The sequence below is a fragment of the Biomphalaria glabrata genome, chromosome 11 (genome assembly GCF_947242115.1).
Source record: "Biomphalaria glabrata chromosome 11, xgBioGlab47.1, whole genome shotgun sequence".
NCBI lineage: Eukaryota > Metazoa > Mollusca > Gastropoda > Planorbidae > Biomphalaria > Biomphalaria glabrata.
Genome location: NC_074721.1, coordinates 33428714 through 33445470, shown reverse-complemented (window position 1 = coordinate 33445470; position 16757 = coordinate 33428714). Strand labels below are relative to the sequence as shown.

The 16757-nt window shown below is 37.1% G+C and overlaps 1 protein-coding gene across 3 annotated transcripts in view; it reads left to right on the top strand.

Moving 5' to 3' along the window:
• LOC106078551 (contactin-like) overlaps window positions 1-16757 on the top strand; it is a 96882-nt gene that overhangs the window by 37243 nt on the left and 42882 nt on the right. For all 3 annotated transcript variants that reach the window (XM_056005010.1, XM_056005009.1, XM_056005011.1), the window contains 12 exons: window positions 1764-1884; window positions 3446-3642; window positions 4958-5053; window positions 5794-5919; window positions 6906-7016; window positions 7859-7964; window positions 9046-9230; window positions 10492-10643; window positions 12418-12538; window positions 14599-14748; window positions 15545-15685; window positions 16236-16402. In XM_056005010.1, coding sequence (XP_055860985.1) covers window positions 1764-1884; window positions 3446-3642; window positions 4958-5053; window positions 5794-5919; window positions 6906-7016; window positions 7859-7964; window positions 9046-9230; window positions 10492-10643; window positions 12418-12538; window positions 14599-14748; window positions 15545-15685; window positions 16236-16402 — 1673 coding nt within the window. The remainder of the gene's footprint in view (window positions 1-1763; window positions 1885-3445; window positions 3643-4957; window positions 5054-5793; window positions 5920-6905; window positions 7017-7858; window positions 7965-9045; window positions 9231-10491; window positions 10644-12417; window positions 12539-14598; window positions 14749-15544; window positions 15686-16235; window positions 16403-16757) is intronic.

Below are 16757 nucleotides of genomic sequence, written 5' to 3'. Positions count from 1 at the left end.
CCATGAATAGGACCATTGAATATTGCGGCTTTGTTGAAGCTTACAATGAAAACAAACTATATTTAAAAGCGATGCGTTTCACACTCAGTCAAATTGTACCTGTACTAGACCATGAAACATTTTTTTAAACCATTAAAACAACAGTTTGTTATGTACTTTTTAGACCTATAAGCATTGTTTTCTAGACAGTTAAGTTATTTTGGTAGGGTCATTAAAAATGTGGAAGAGCAGTATTCCTAACTATGTACTGACATTGGTTCGGTAAACAGCCATTCATTCTATTGATTGATGATCTATTCTCCTTTATTAGTGAAATAATATTATGCTTGCTAATATGTTCTACTGTTTTACAGCTTCAGTATTTAAAAAAAAATAGAAGTAATATTATGGGCTAAAAGTAGAATCACATATTCCTATGCGTATATAAACTTAAATCTCATGGGGGGAGGGGGGAGCGAGAAGGTAGTCCTCAGTTTTGTTTAAGAGAATCAGTTGCAAAGGTTACTATGTAGAAATCTTAAAAGTCATTCATTTTATTTTTTCACCTCTGTTACGTCGACCACCTTTTAGCTCATCAAAAAAGACTGCCTTTGGCATACGTTCGTCTCCCATAAGGGATACGTGCCCTGCCCAGCGTAGCTGTCGGACCATAAGAAGGATGTCCTTGCGAACGCCGATATTTATATATATATGCATGTATATATGTATGTATGTATGTATGTATGTATGTATGTATGTATGTATGTATGTAAGTATGTATGTATGTATGTATGTATGTATGTATGTATGTATGTAAGTATGTATGTATGTATGTATGTATGTAAGTATGTATGTATGTATGGAAGTATGTATGTATGTATGTATGTATGTATGTATGTATGTATGTATGTATGTATGTATGTATGGAAGTATGTATGTATGTATGTATGTATGGTATGTATGTATGTATGTATGTATGTATGTATGGAAGTATGTATGTATGTATGTATGTATGTATGTATGTATGTATGTATGTATGTATGTATGTATGTATGTATGTATGTATGTATGTAAGTATGTATGTATGTATGTATGTATGTATGTATGTATGTATGTATGTATGTATGTATGTATGTATGTATGTATGTATGTAAGTATGTATGTATGTATGTATGTATGTATGTATGTAAGTATGTATGTATGTATGTATGTATGTATGTATGTATGTATGTATGTATGTATGTAAGTATGTATGTATGTATGTATGTATGTATGTATGTATGTATGTATGTATGTATGTATGTATGTATGTAAGTATGTATGTATGTATGTATGTATGGTATGTATGTATGTATGTGTGTGTGTATGTGTGTTTGTGAGTATTTAGTCTCATTATTATAATGAAAGGTTTTTTCTCCCACTTCCCATTCTCGTATCAAGTTGAAATTTGCATACTCATTCATAGTCGATATTAATACAGGAATCAAATCCAAAAATTAACCAATTAGTTGATCATTAAGTACAAATTAATTACTTTTGTTCTACATAGAAGTAAAAGGAGATCAACCTTGCAAAAATAGTTTACATTGTATTTAGATCGAGCTGAAATGTAACTGTCACTTAAAGGGAAAAGAACTATTACCAAAGGTGGTGTTAGGGAATCGCGTAGCCCAGAGTTGCCGCCCATTCCCCCCCCCCAACCCCTGCTTATTTTATCCTTGGTGAAACAACCTTAAATGGAGACAATATCTTTGAAGCTGTTTGCTTTCTCTCTTTATCCACAGTGTACGGTACGAACATTACAGACCCACGTGACGTACTGACGGGTCCTAAATTTATCCAACAGCCAATGTCCATCCTTGTAGTGGACGTAGATTACGTCACTCTGCAATGTGAGGCACAAAGGTGAGAAAAAAAAGTGTGTGTGTGTGTGTGTGTTGTGAGTGACACGCGTCAAAATAGTCCTGCAATCGTGACATGATTGTGATTGGTTGTTTTTACACACGTGATTATCGTCACTTTTCGTTTACCACTTCGGCACCCAGCTCTTCTATTTTAAAAACAAACAAAACAAGAAAACGTGTGACGTCACTAGCAGATTAGCTTTTCAATAAAGTTTCGTTAAATAGCCTTGGCATTTCGTATCCTTGTCTGTTAGTGCAGCTATTCTCTCAACTCACACATACACACACCACACACACACACGCAATAATGTTTTTATAACAATTAAAGGAGAAAAGAGTCTTATTTAACAAAGTTACAAAGATAGTTTGTGTTGTAACACAAACTCACAGTCGGCCCCCGAAGTGGTCCACTCAGATAGTTAAAAAAAAAAGCAGGCTTCACTAATTTTAACAAGAATATCAAAAGCTATGAATTAAAAAGCAATTGAAAAAAAAACTATCTAAAAACAAAGTTTATTAATGGGAAAGAACCGCGTGACGTGGCAATGAGCCATTGGTCATCATTGCCCACATGTTACGACGTTGCAGGTCAGTGCTCAGGCCTTCTAAAACGATTGGTCTCAATCTACTCCTCCGTCTTGACACCCCGGCCACTGTAAAAGAAAGTCTACTAGGTTACACTACTGTGACCTCCTAGGTTACACTACTGTGACCTCCTAGGTTACACTACTGTGACTTCCTAGGTTACACTACTGTGACTTCCTAGGTTACACTACTGTGACTTCCTAGGTTACACTACTGTGACTTCCTAGGTTACACTACTGTGACCTCCTAGGTTACACTACTGTGACCTCCTAGGTTACACTACTGTGACCTCCTAGGTTACACTACTGTGACTTCCTAGGTTACACTACTGTGACTTCCTAGGTTACACTACTGTGACTTCCTAGGTTACACTACTGTGACCTCCTAGGTTACACTACTGTGACTTCCTAGGTTACACTACTGTGACCTCCTAGGTTACACTACTGTGACTTCCTAGGTTACACTACTGTGACCTCCTAGGTTACACTACTGTGACTTCCTAGGTTACACTACTGTGACTTCCTAGGTTACACTACTGTGACTTCCTAGGTTACACTACTGTGACCTCCTAGGTTACACTACTGTGACTTCCTAGGTTACACTACTGTGACCTCCTAGGTTACACTACTGTGACTTCCTAGGTTACACTACTGTGACTTCCTAGGTTAAAAACGACCCGAGTTGATAGGCAGGTGAGAAGTCCAAATTTGTTGAATAGGCAGAGGAGTCTGCGCTGCGGAAAGAAGTTATTAGTATTATAGTATGTAGCTGTTTGACAATTAAAATTGAAATTCGAAGTCTATTTTAATTTACTGTATCGTCGATATATTGCCAATTCAAGAAACCATATTTACTGATATTCTTAGCAGGCATGAAACAAACCTAAGTGATTGGTATTTAAAACAAACAGCTAACAAAATTCGTTTCTTTCATTCTTTTCCAATGTAAATAAAGTCTGAGCTGTGCTACCTTTTCAGTAATCCCACACCGACATACGTCTGGCTGAAAGGTGGCGTACGACTGGACGCAGCGGACGACTCCCGCTACACCATCAACAGCGGGAAGCTGACCATCACAGAGCCAAGAGATGACAAAGACGAAGGACAGTACCAGTGTCAGGCTACCAATCAGTTTGGAACTATCATCTCCGACACTGGAAGCATAAGCTTTGGATGTAAGAACATATTTGCATGACCTTTGGCCTGGAAGCAGAATTACAGGATAGACAAATAAGGGAGAAGTGAATTATATTATTATAAGAATAAAATTAAATATGATACTTTAGGAGGTAGCCTTGGCTGAGTGATAAAGCGCTTGGCTTCCGAACCAGGGGTTCCGGGTTGGAATACTGGTGAGGACTGGGATTCTTATTTTGGGATCTTTAGGGCGCCTCTAAGTCCATGGGTACCTGACATTAGTTGGGGAAAAGTAAAAGCATATTTCTTATTCCATATTCGGGGACAAAGTCGTTCTCCTTCTAACATTAGAGCCTGGGGCAGCACCAATAATTTAGTACAAGTTTCTAATGTACATGCAAGATTAGGTGGACACATGAATGCGTGTAGGACGTAATTATCTTCTTGTTTGAAGGAGCGTCTGTAATGTATAAGTTAATATAAGATAAGACTGTTTTCGTTTTTATTCTCGTTAACTCTTTGTTTTTGTCTGTTTTGTATCGACACAAAATTTGTTGCATTCTATTTTTAAGTATAACATAAGGGTCTGCACGAGGGGGGGGGCGTGGTGGGCTAGTTGTAAAACGCTTGGCTTCCAAAACTAAGGGAGCCAGGTTTCAAATGTCGTTGAAGACTGGGGATTTTTTATTTCGGGATTTTTAAGGGGTGCCACTGAGTCCACCCAACACTAATGGGTACCTGACATTAATTGGTCGTTGTGCTGGCAGCGTGACACGCTCGTTGACAGATGGCCTTTACATCATCAGCCCCATAGACCACAAGGCCTGAAAGGGGAACTTTACGTTTACTTACTCGGCAAGGAACTGGTTTTAGGTGTATGTGTGTATGTGGGGGTGGGGGTGGAGTGGAGAGTTTCCTTTGTGTGTGTGTGTGTGTGTGAGGGGGGTGGAGAGTTTCGTTTGTGTGTGTGTGTGAGGGGGGTGGAGAGTTTCCTTTGTGTGTGTGTATGTGTGTGTATGTATGTGTGTTTGGGGGGGGGATGGAGAGTTTCCTTTGTGTGTGTGTGTTTGTCTGTGTATGTTTGTGGGGGGGGGAGAGTTTCCTCTGTTTGTATGTGTGTTTGTGGCAGGATGGAGAGTTTCCTTTTTGTGTGTGTGTATGTGTGTATGTGTGTGTTGGGGGATGGAGAGTTTCCTTTTTGTGTGTGTGTATGTGTGTGTGTGGGGGGGGGAGAGTTTCATTTGTGTGTGTGTGTGCGTTGTCTCGGAAAATTAGGAGTCACATTTATATTTTTGTTTTAATGATTTTTTTTAAATTCTAGTTATATGAAAAAAAATTAAATCCTTTTTCTAGTTTTGGCAGAGTTCTCCAACGACCCACCAGGAGCGGTGACTGGTAGGCTCTACCAAGGGATCGCCATTAACTGCGGCTTGCCAGCATACAAGTCAGGTAATCAACTGGTCAAGCGTAGACAATCATGTTATGTCTACCAAAGCAATTATATACATACATGTATGTAAGTGTTTTTTAGATAACTTCAAATGCATCACTTTCATTACAAAACAAATGGTAACGAGACTTTGAATTTCTAAGTCCAGACTTCAGAATGTCTGGGATAGGATGACAGACTTAGAATTATTGTCCATCATAGAAAAAAAACGCATAAAATGAACCTGTAGAATAAATATTAGTAACTTTGAAAAGGCATAGTCGGGAACTGTATTGTCCGCATCAGAAACTCTATTAAGTAAAAGATAATCGGTGATTAGGCCCTTAGAGTACTTGTGAAAGAAATCGGGCAGTGAGTCATAAAGGTCGCTTTGTCCCCTTACATGGATCAGTTATCTTTCCTATTGAAAAATGGTTGGAATTTCAACAGACGCAATGAGCAAGTTACTGTGTTTCTCTTTTTACTGGAAAGTTTCAGCCCTTGAAAATGTGTAATGAATGTATTTGTGCAGCTCTGGACATCAAATGTGTAATGAATGTATTTGTGCAGCTCTGGACATCAAATGTGTAATGAATGTATTTGTGCAGCTCTGGACATCAAATGTGTAATGAATGTATTTGTGCAGCTCTGGACATCAAATGTGTAATGAATGTATTTGTGCAGCTCTGGACATCAAATGTGTAATGAATGTATTTGTGCATCTCTGGACATCAAATGTGTAATGAATATATTTGTGCAGCTCTGGACATCAAATGGTTCAAAGAGGACGGGGGACCCAATTTCCTGAGGACTGACCTCCAGCCTCACCAGTTCAACTCAAAGAATGGAAAGTTGTATTTCTCAGAACTGACAACCTCCGATGCAGGTAGGAAATAAAATTCCTCTATGTTTTAGCCTGTTAGGCAATATTTGAAGCATTCAATTCATTTTAAAAATCATTCTTCTTCTTCTTTGCAATTGTCCCAACTATCTATAAATAACTCTTGAAACTCTAGGCCCAACGAAGTTCGCCTTCATCTGGCAATCAGTATTTTTTTTTAATTGCTAGTCTAGATCTATTACAAATTTAATTACACGAATAATCCAAATTATTTGATACAAGTACGCTTTATATAAGCTTTGTCCCGCTGACGTGCTGCGGTTAGTTTAAACTAGGATATAGATTATTTTTATAGGAGAAACATAAAACATTTTGCACACAAATAACTCAATATTTCGTGTGAAATTTAACGATCCTCTGGTGACCTTAGCCATAGTTCAGTGCCTTCGCGTGAATTCCACTATAAGATGGAAACTATGCTTGTATCAATGCGTCGCTACATACCTTTAACAAAACAAAACAAAACAAAAAAAAACACATTATATGATTGGGTCGAAACATGAGAGGATTTTCAGTAAATGTATTTTTAGTTTCACTTAAGTACTAAAGTACAACACACATAATTTATCATGTTCCATTATTGTTGAAGTCTAAACACAAATAGTGAATTTAATGTGTATAGAAATCTATCGACAGTTACTTTTACCTTGTCATAACGTATACCAGCGGATACAAAAGAATAATGCTCTTGTTATGCTCGCACTTTAAGACGCATTCGTATCAATACTGACTCTTATCAGTCTGTAGGCCTAACACAGACCTAGAACCTTACCCAGCAGTCAGTGAACCCTCCTGATACATTTTAGCCCAATTTTGTTTTTTACATCGGAAAGGGGGGGGGGATGATAAATGTCATTTAAATCTTAGATTTTGAATATAATCATTTCACCACTATTTTCACAGCGTCCATATTTCACTCAATCACTTTTGGGGTCACTTTTGACCATCAATCATTCATTTCTACTCCCCAGGTGTCTACCATTGTGTTCTGGCACTAGTCGCCTTAGTAGGACAGGTCATCTTTTCAGGACAAGGTCCTAGTCGAACTAGCCTTGGCATGGAGCTTATCGTTATTGGTGAAAGTAGGTTCTAGCTTGGATCTTTTACTCGATTAAATCTCAAGGTTGTAGTTTTTTTCAGTTTGCTTTAGGAGTAAGGGAGATAAAAAAAAATGGTAATATGAGAAGAGTGTCAAGGGCAACGATTTGTTTGATCTAGAATAATTCTAGAACATGAATAAAAAATGAACCTTATATCTAATAGTCTTCAAAAAAGGTGCTTCACTTTTTTTGTTTATAGTTGACTCCTTAAATAAACCTCAAAATAGATCAGTGTCAAAACTTTGCCAGTTATAGAAGCACTTTGTATGTAGGTTAAAGGCCTCGTTATACTTGTAGACCCTGAAACAGGACAAAGTTATCGTATATTGGTATAGATCTAATTCAAATTTGTCGTAGGTCGACTTCCTCAGGACTTCCTGTATTGCGATTTAATAGAAGGCAGGAGAGCCGCTGGTCGCCCACTTTTACGGTAAACGGGTGTATGCAAACGCGACATGAAGATCTTCAAAATAGACTCTAGCAGCTGGGAAAAAGTAGCACTGGATAGATCCAAATGGAGAGCGAGCATAAAGGAAGGGTCTCGGATTGCAGATGCCATACACTACAGAAGCAGAAAGAAGGGTGATAATGCAACGGCGCCTGGTGATCACATATGCCCAACCTGCGATCGCAGCTGTGTATCAAGGATTGGCCTCTTTAATCACACAAGAAGTTGCAAATGGAGAATATTACCTCACGAGATGTAAAATTCCATAGAACAGAAAGTTGACATGTAGAATGTGTATTTAATATCTAAAAAAATGTGTAACTAGAATGTAACTCTTAATGCCAGATTGTAAAATGTTATCTCTATATTCATCCAGCACCAAGTGATTATGGTCCAGAGATCCACAATGATTTTCCGGCCATTTTCCCAACACCTGCTCTAAGAGGAGGAACATTTACAATTGAGTGCTTTGCCTACGGCAAGTATGTGTGTGACTATGTTCATCATCTTTTTTTACCTTTTACCTATACCATAGTCTGTTGGATCACTGGGGCACCATGCAAGATTCGTCGACCGACTTTCTCCATACCTCTCAGTCTTTTGCCTTAGTTAGAACCTTTTTAAATGTCAGGCCATTCTTTTTATGTTGTCCTCCCATCGCTTTCTCTGTCTGCCTCTTCCTCTTTTTCCTGGTACTTTTCCCTAAAAGAAGGTCTTTGCAAGCCTCTAAGACCTTGTAATACGGCCATAGATTTTTAGCTTGCGTTATTTTACAACAGTTAGCAGGTCACCACATTTGAAAATATCGCCGTGTCCCCACTCGATGGGGGCTCCCAAATGAATGTCCGAAATAAGTTTTTACATTAAATATTGCGCCATTATCTCATATCATGATGTAGAATTACAGGGGTTCCCAAAGAAGTCAAGCCCTGGGGCTCCCAAAACCCCTAGCTACGCCACTGCGGGTGTTGACTGCTAAAACTCTTGGCTTCCAAACAGAAGATCTCAAATACCATTGATTCTGAAAAGCTCTGAGTCCACCTCGCTCTTGTGTGTACCTTAAGTTGGATAACGTAAAGCCGGTTGTGATGTTGTGAGGGCCACATGATGTATCCAAATAAATTCTAAAACTAGACTTCTGAGAACATATCAAATTTCAAGGACCCCACTCAACAATAGCCTATAAAGCTGCACTTCTTTTTTTTTTTACAAAATATTTGGAAGAACTTTTAAATAGTGAGAAAAAATCAATTTATATATTCTACAAACAAAATTTTACATTAGTGAATCAACAGAAAATTGTATGCCTCTGAATTCTGAATCGTGAATCTTGAACTCAGTCAAGTATTTTCATCCATCCAACAAGCAAAACATAAAAATAAAATACTTAATAAAAAAGAAAGCTTATATTAATGTGTATCAATTATTTTGGATCAATCATGCCATTAAAATTTTAATTGCGATTAGAAATAGTTTTTTTTTTTTACCAACTGTTTTTGTTTAGCGCAATTCAAATCCTACCTGGTTTACTTGAATTAGTGCATTTTTAATCATACCTTGCAGAATGCCCTTGTACTACTCTTGGAAACGGAGCAACGGTACAATACCCAGTAAGGTCACCTACTCTGACCACAATCGAGTGTTGACCATTCCAGACGCCCAGTTGGAGGATGCTGGGGATTACACGTGCATGGTCAACCGAGGAAACAGTTACACTGTTGAGAAGTCAATACAGCTGATCGTGGAAGGTATTTTTACGTTCTACTTAAGGGAGAGTTTCACTATAAATATTTAATGAGATTATCTTTTCTTTTTTTAGTTTTTTTTTATTTATTATTTTAAAGATCCGGTGTTGACATTGTTTCTGAGTATCTGGAGTGATTCCCCTTGACAAGACAGTAAATGTTTTAATGTTATATGTTAAGTGTGTCTAAATAAATTCACTCATGAATGTGAAGTTATGGCGTTGGCGTTGTTTAGGGTGTATCACTTCTTGCTAACAGGTGGTAGCAAATTGTGGTTTCGATCCACTGACCTCTGGGTTATGGGCTTATGGGCCTTGCACGCTTCCGTTACGCCATTCTATTACGAAATCCCGTATGGACCGGTTTTTCCCCCTGTTTAAAATCTTCGAACTCTTCAAATCTGTTAATACTGTAATCCAGGTCATCTTAAAACTTTCACGTGCTCTAATGGAGTTATCTCAGCATCTTCGTTGACTAATGTGGTTTCTGATACGGTTACGACTTGGCCACTAAGCAAGATGGATCGAACTCAAACAGTTCGACTCGAGCAGTGTTGTATTTGCTGAGCGCCTCCTAAAAGGCAACACAGAAACGCTGGTCCACAAAAGAAATTAGGCCAAAGCGCTCTGAGCATGGTATAAGCTTGAAAAATGCGCTATGTAAGAGCAATCTTTTTTTTTTTTTATCTTTTAAATCATCATAGCAGACTATATGCATTTAAAGCGATTCCGTCATGTGTTTGTGACGCAATGCTTGGCTGACAGCCCCAAAGTTGCACCCCTTGGAGTACATTTCTTGTGCTTCAATGGCGCTACACGATCTGAATGATTTGGTGAATGCACGACGGTTGGGGTGAAAGTGGTTAGAAGATAGACTGAAAGCCCATCGCCTCTGTGGTTAGGGATTGTGTCACATCATTTTCTATCGAATCGAACGTTTTCTGATTAGGTTTCATGTGGTCGTGCTGAATATATGCAGGGTCTTTTTTGTGTACCGGTACGGCGTACCGGCACCTTTTTTAATGTTGGAAAAAATACTGTTCTTGTATTTGAACGTTTCTTACTAATTTTTTTATTAGTTAAAAGTTAGGCAATCCATCACTGAGTACCGGCAACTATTTTTTTTTAAAAAAGCACTGAATATATGTATCATCACATGTTAATATAAGAAATAATGTTCGCATCATATATATTAGGTCCAGACCTAGCCAAGTATTTGAAGTCTAAACTAAACAATTGTATTTTTGTATTTTTTTTTCATCAAGCCAGACCATTCTTCACTTTCCCACTCTCTGACAAGCATATTGACGTGAATCAAGAGTTCGTCTGGTTCTGTGAAGCGCAAGGGTTGCCTGCCCCTGTTTATTCGTGGTATAAAGATGGTCTACCAATCCAACATCAGCCTGGTAATATTGAGGTATAGTTTTATTAAAAGTTGAAAAGATGATTTACCTATTAATACAAGTAACTTCCCTCCCTTTCCGGTCCTGTAGGCCTGGATGACGCTAAAAAAAGGAAAGGGGAGGGGGGAAATAAAGTAAGTACAGGGCCGGATTTACGACAGAGGACACAGTGCAGCCGTCCAAGGCATACACCCCAAAGGGGTCTCCACAACCAAGAAAATATATACAAGCGATATATTATAATGTATAAATGTATATCTATCTATCTATCTATCTATCTATCTATCTATCCATCTATATATATATATATATATATATATATATATATATATATATATATATATATATATATATATATATATATAAACGAGCAGAGTATTGAAAATTGTCATTACCTGAGCATTATGTAAATCTGTTTTCATATGCTAGATATGCATCAGCAGCTGTCTATCTTTCTGTATAACTTAAGACACTTTGGCAACTAGCCAGTTCTTTTATCCTCAGTCGTGTTGATTGTACCCTATGAAAACACTGGGTAGATAGACTATGAAAACACTGGGTAGATAGACTCTGATCTATTTCTACAAAGAAATATAAATCAAATAATGTAGACTTATAAGCAGGATGGGGGCTTGGGTGGCTGAGTGGTAAACTGAGAGGTCCCGGGTTCAAATCTCTATGAAGACTGGGGTTTTTAATTTCGGGATTTTAAGGACGCCCTTGAGTCCACCCAACTCTAATGGTTACCTGATTTTAGTTGGGTAAAGTAAAATCGGTTTTTCGTTGTTTTGGCTACATGGCACTCTACTCGATTACCGTTGACCATGGAAACAGATGACCTTTACATCATCTGCTCATAGATCGCAAGGTGTGAAGGCGATATTTTACTTTACTTAAGAGCACTATATAAAATCCATAATTCTGTATAATTGTAAGAAAAGACATTAAAGCTTTCATTTCATTACGTCACATCCTTACACGTGATTTCTCTAAAATGACAGCATCAAACAATGACGTAATACATACAGATTATCTCAGGCTTTCAAAATAATAATTCACAGATGTATAGAGAAACCATAGACATATATCATATCTAGACTGGAAACGGGAAATAAATTCTTATCCGCGACTGATTGATTCACAGACCTATCTATATATAGATTTTTATGTACGTAAACTCTTTTTTCAAGCTCTAAGGGAAGTCGCCCCGATCAATCTTTTCTGTCTTAGAAAAGTAATGATCTTTAGTTTTCAAAGTTTAGAAATAATGCAAAATCATTTCTCGGATATTGAGGGTAAATATATGAAACAAAGCCATTTCCTGTTTGTTTCCATTGAGATAATGTTTCAAAAATCCTAGATTGAAATAATTCATGTTGGTTTAAATCATCTTATGTACATTTAAATAGATTGATTACCTAGATCGTTCTAGATTATGTATCTAAAAATTTCAAAATAATAATTATGAGACAAGAGTACTCTTATTTTTGATGTTCAATTACCAGATCAAGGTCTAAAAATTAAATATGTTACATAGGTTAGGGTTGAAAAAAAAAATAAACTTCTTTTAACTACTTTACAAAACAATGCCTTGATCCAACTTTCTACAAAATTTTTCACATTTTTTGTAGTGTTAAAAAGTCTCCATGTCCAGTCTAGATATAGTATATGTGTCTATGAGAAAAACAATTTTACGAACGCTGTCAAGCAAAAAGATATCCATATCAATGATACAAACCAATCAGAGATTAATTAGGAGTAATAGGCGACTTCCAACATAATCATCAGGTGCACGTGAATGTCCTAAAGATCTACAAAGCTCAGCAGACGCAACACCAGGGAATGTATCAATGTTCAGCAAGCAACACTCACGGAACAACTTTGACGTCTGCACAGCTCAGAATTCTGGGTAAAACTTGACATTTTTGACTTTCACATTATGCTGTGGATGTTGTTGTTTTTAAACTTACACTTTGTTTTCTCTCTCGGGCTTATTTTTTTTTAATTCTCACCTCTAAATCATCTTTACACCCAGATGGCTGTCTCTTTAAGTTCCTTTCTCTTTTTTTAAGAGTTTTTCTTGTTTTGTAATATTTGTTTTATTGCTTCCGTGCCTCTTTTTAATATGTTTCTCTTTTTTCTCTTTCTGCTTCTTTGTTTCTTTTTATTTATCTTTTCTGTTTCTTTCTTTCACTTTGTCTTCTTGGACTCGCTTAGTAGTAATATTCACCAAAACCTATTTTACCTTGACTTTTTACAAAGCTATTAAATCAACTCACTCTGTCTGGTAAAAAAGGATACTCATAATATTGCTCCCACATCCAATCACGGATGAAGTTGAAATTTTGCACAATTATTTCTTGTCCAGTACCTGACAAGACAAAAATCTATTTTTTTTATTTAACCTCATAGTTAATTAACTATTGATAATTAATTATATTGAATTTGGTATTGAACAAGTGAAAGAAATTGTAATTGACAAAGTTGGTGGTATAAGTTGAATTAGTCCCCTTTATACTTTGTGTGCAACAGACTAAGGTATGGATGAAGGTGAACATGATACTCTGGGTACGGAACTAGGTCTGAGCTTAAAATGTTTACAATAGATAGCTATACAACCTATTTTCCTAAGCACTTCGCTGGCAAAGTGGTTAGTGTATTGGCCTGAGGAGCTTGAGTCGTAGGGTTTGAGTTCAAGTCGTACAACGTTTTAAAAAAATAGAATGCATGTACAAGGCGATCACGGTAACATTCACACAGATAACCCCTTCCTCCCCCGCCCTCTATCCTTTCGTAACTGGTCCAGCCAAGTGATTGGATCACAGAGCATTGAGAAAGCTAAAAGCCTGAAATGGCGCTAAACAAAAACAGTTGATAAAAAATGTTTCTAATCACACAGATTTATTATAGTCTAGATCTATTAAAAATTTAATCACATGACCGATCCAATTTAATTGATACAATTGTAACAATTACACTCAATATAAGCTTGTTTTTTAGCGGCCCCCGAAGGGGAATAGATGCTATTATTATTGTGTGGCCTGTCTGTCCGTCCGTCTGTCCGTCCCGTTTAGATCTCAGAAACTAGAAGAAATAATGAAAATCGGACATCATGATATTTTAGATCATTCAAAGTTCTGATGCAACGGTTACTTTTTTCTTTTCCGAAAGTGAACCATCTAATTTTAAAAATTATCTATGCAAGCAGATTTTTCTTAAAAATACACCACTTTTATAACTATTCACTATTGATAGTAACAAACACAGGAAGCTCTTTAGTATGGGAAATTAATATAAACCACACTTCAACACATTTATGCAAACGGTTTTAGATTTTGTGTCAAATTTTTTTTTTTTATTTGTAATAAGTTCTGTCATACTAATTACATTTACACACAAAAATGTTAACTATTTTATTAAAGAGAAAAAATCTATTTAGTATGCATATAAGTTGGACATACTTTAAAAAGAACAATTAATAAGTATGTTTTTTTTATATTTTCGCGTGAACTCCGACCTACAATCTACATATGCATAGGACCAAGGGGGATTTAAAAATTATTTTTTTTAGGAAATGTTTTTTTCTTGAGGATTTGAATAAGAGATTGACCCTTTACAAAACAATTAGATCAATTAGATATTCATTATAAGACATCCGTTAGGCTAGGTTCACATTTAAATGCACATTCACTTTCACCTATCCTTTGGTCTGCTGGGCCGCTGGGGCACCACACACGATCTGTTAACCCTTTTTCTCCATTTTTCTCTGACATTTGTCTTTAACAGAATTTCATTCTGGTGTTCTTTCTGAAAATATTGAAACCTGCCTTTTTACCTGCCTGGGTGGACCACTTTGGGGAGGCATTTTTGAGTTTGTGTTTCCACAAAAAACTGTCTTTGTAACCTTGTTTTAAAGTATTTTTTAAAATTCTGTTTCCTAAGTTTACTTTTCTCCCAATCTGTTGCTAGCCTTCAAGCCAACGTTTATCAGACGTCCAGTGAACCCGTCCCAGATGGGAACAGAGGGAGGCAATATTTCCATAGCCTGTCAACCTGAGGCAGCACCATCTCCCAACATCACGTGGTCGAAAAACGGATTTCCATTGGCTGTATCCACAGGTGACTTCCTTTCTTTGAAGCTTAAATATTTATTATTTATATGTGAGTTATATCATAATTATTTGTACCCCTCCTTTAATGCTTCCTTTGGTATATGTTTTATATATTAAATGTGAATGCAGTACATTGTAGTCGAGAGTATTTTCACATAAAGAGATAATACATATTTTATCATAGCTTATTGGCCTTATACATTAGAGCAATTTAGCAAGAGAGATTACTTTGAAATAAGAGAGTGGTGAATTTTGTGGTGACATTATAAGCTCTTCTTTTTATTGTGAAACAAATAAGGAGCGGATATTTAAAATATTATTAGTAGCACTAAATTAGAGAGTGGTCAGTAATTGTGGTGACATCTTTATATCCTCGTTAAATTTGGAGCTCATAACCAGGTGAACTCATAACCAGGTGAACACATAACTAGGCGAACACATAACCAGGTGAACACATAACCAGGTGAACACATAATTAGGTGAACACATAACTAGGTGAACTCATAACTAGGTGAACTCATAACCAGGTGAACTCATAACCAGGTGAACTCATAACCAGGTGAACACATAACCGGGTGAACTCACAACCAGGAGAACTCATAATCGGGTAAACTCATTAATAGGTGAACTCATAAATAGGTGAACTCATAACCAGGAGAACTGGTTATCTCTTAACCAGGTGAATTCATTTTCACCTGTGCTAGGCACTCAGATCCTATAGAGAGATTGTTTATTCTTCCTTCTAGTAGGTCATGTATAGTAGCATGTAGATCTCTATGTTTGCATTATAAATGTTCTTTCAGAATTCAAAGAACGGATTGTTCAACTCACCACCGGAGATTTGTTCATTAGAGATTTACAGATCAGCGACAAAGGAATCTATCAGTGCACAGCCTCAAATGACTTTGGCTCTGAGAGTAGCTCTGGACTCCTAACAGTTGTGTGTATGTTAAAGTTTTTTAAAAGTATTTTTTTTTCTAATGAGTAAAGCATGATTAAAGACTCTAAGATTAAGGTACATTTCTTATTCCATATTCCATTCCTCTAATATTGATTGTATGGCCTTAAATGGGAAGCGTGGTCGAGAGGCTAAGTGCGCTTGAACTTGGCTTGGCTTGGCTACCTATGAAGGGGGCTCGAGGTTCGACACCCGTCTCTGGCAGAGTCTAAAGGCATCACGGAAACACCTTCTCCTAGATACCCCCTCCCCCCACTGGTCACCAACTGAGATTGGACCAAAGCGCTCTGAGCATGCTATAAACATGAAAGTAGCGCTATATAAAAGCCATAATTTAAATCAACGTAACTAATTATTCAGAAATATTTATCATGAAAAATTTACAAACTAGATAATAATAATTTCTGCTATCGCGGGGCTAAGGGCGACTGCCCCACTCTCCCCCCCCCCCCTCAAAAAGTCGCCACTGCTTGTGGTTTAGCAATAATGTCTCAATCTTGTGTACGTGTTAATCTTAACACTTGATTCTCCTCTAGCGCAAACCGTAATGACTCTCGTGCCGTCAGATGTCCAGTCCGAGGTCAACTCGACTGTCTTCCTGCCCTGCCAGGCTTCTTATGATGTCCGGGAGAAGGAGCTTGTCTACGTCTGGGACTTTGGCGGCAAAAACGTCTTGGATTTGGTGGACCCTTCCTACAAGTTGGTGGGTCGAATCCTAGGGTGATTAATTTTATAGCTTTTCCTGTAGACAGGTGTAAAAAATGTGTGCTGTGCGCTTGTCTGGAAAATAAAAAGTGTGAAGGAAGAAATTAACAAAAAGAGAATAAAAGGAAAATGAACTTTTAAAAAATGCATGTGAGCGAGAGAAAAAAAAAAGGTGATCTAGTGGGAACCATATGAATGTAGGTTTAATTGGAACCCACAAAGTCCATATACATCAGTTTGGTCTGACATTGATGTAGAATTTGTTTTATTCTGAGATATTTATTATGATATGAATTGCTTTCTCGTAGGCCTATTCAAAAGTTTACATGCTTTAAAGGCTACCTTCATTTTAC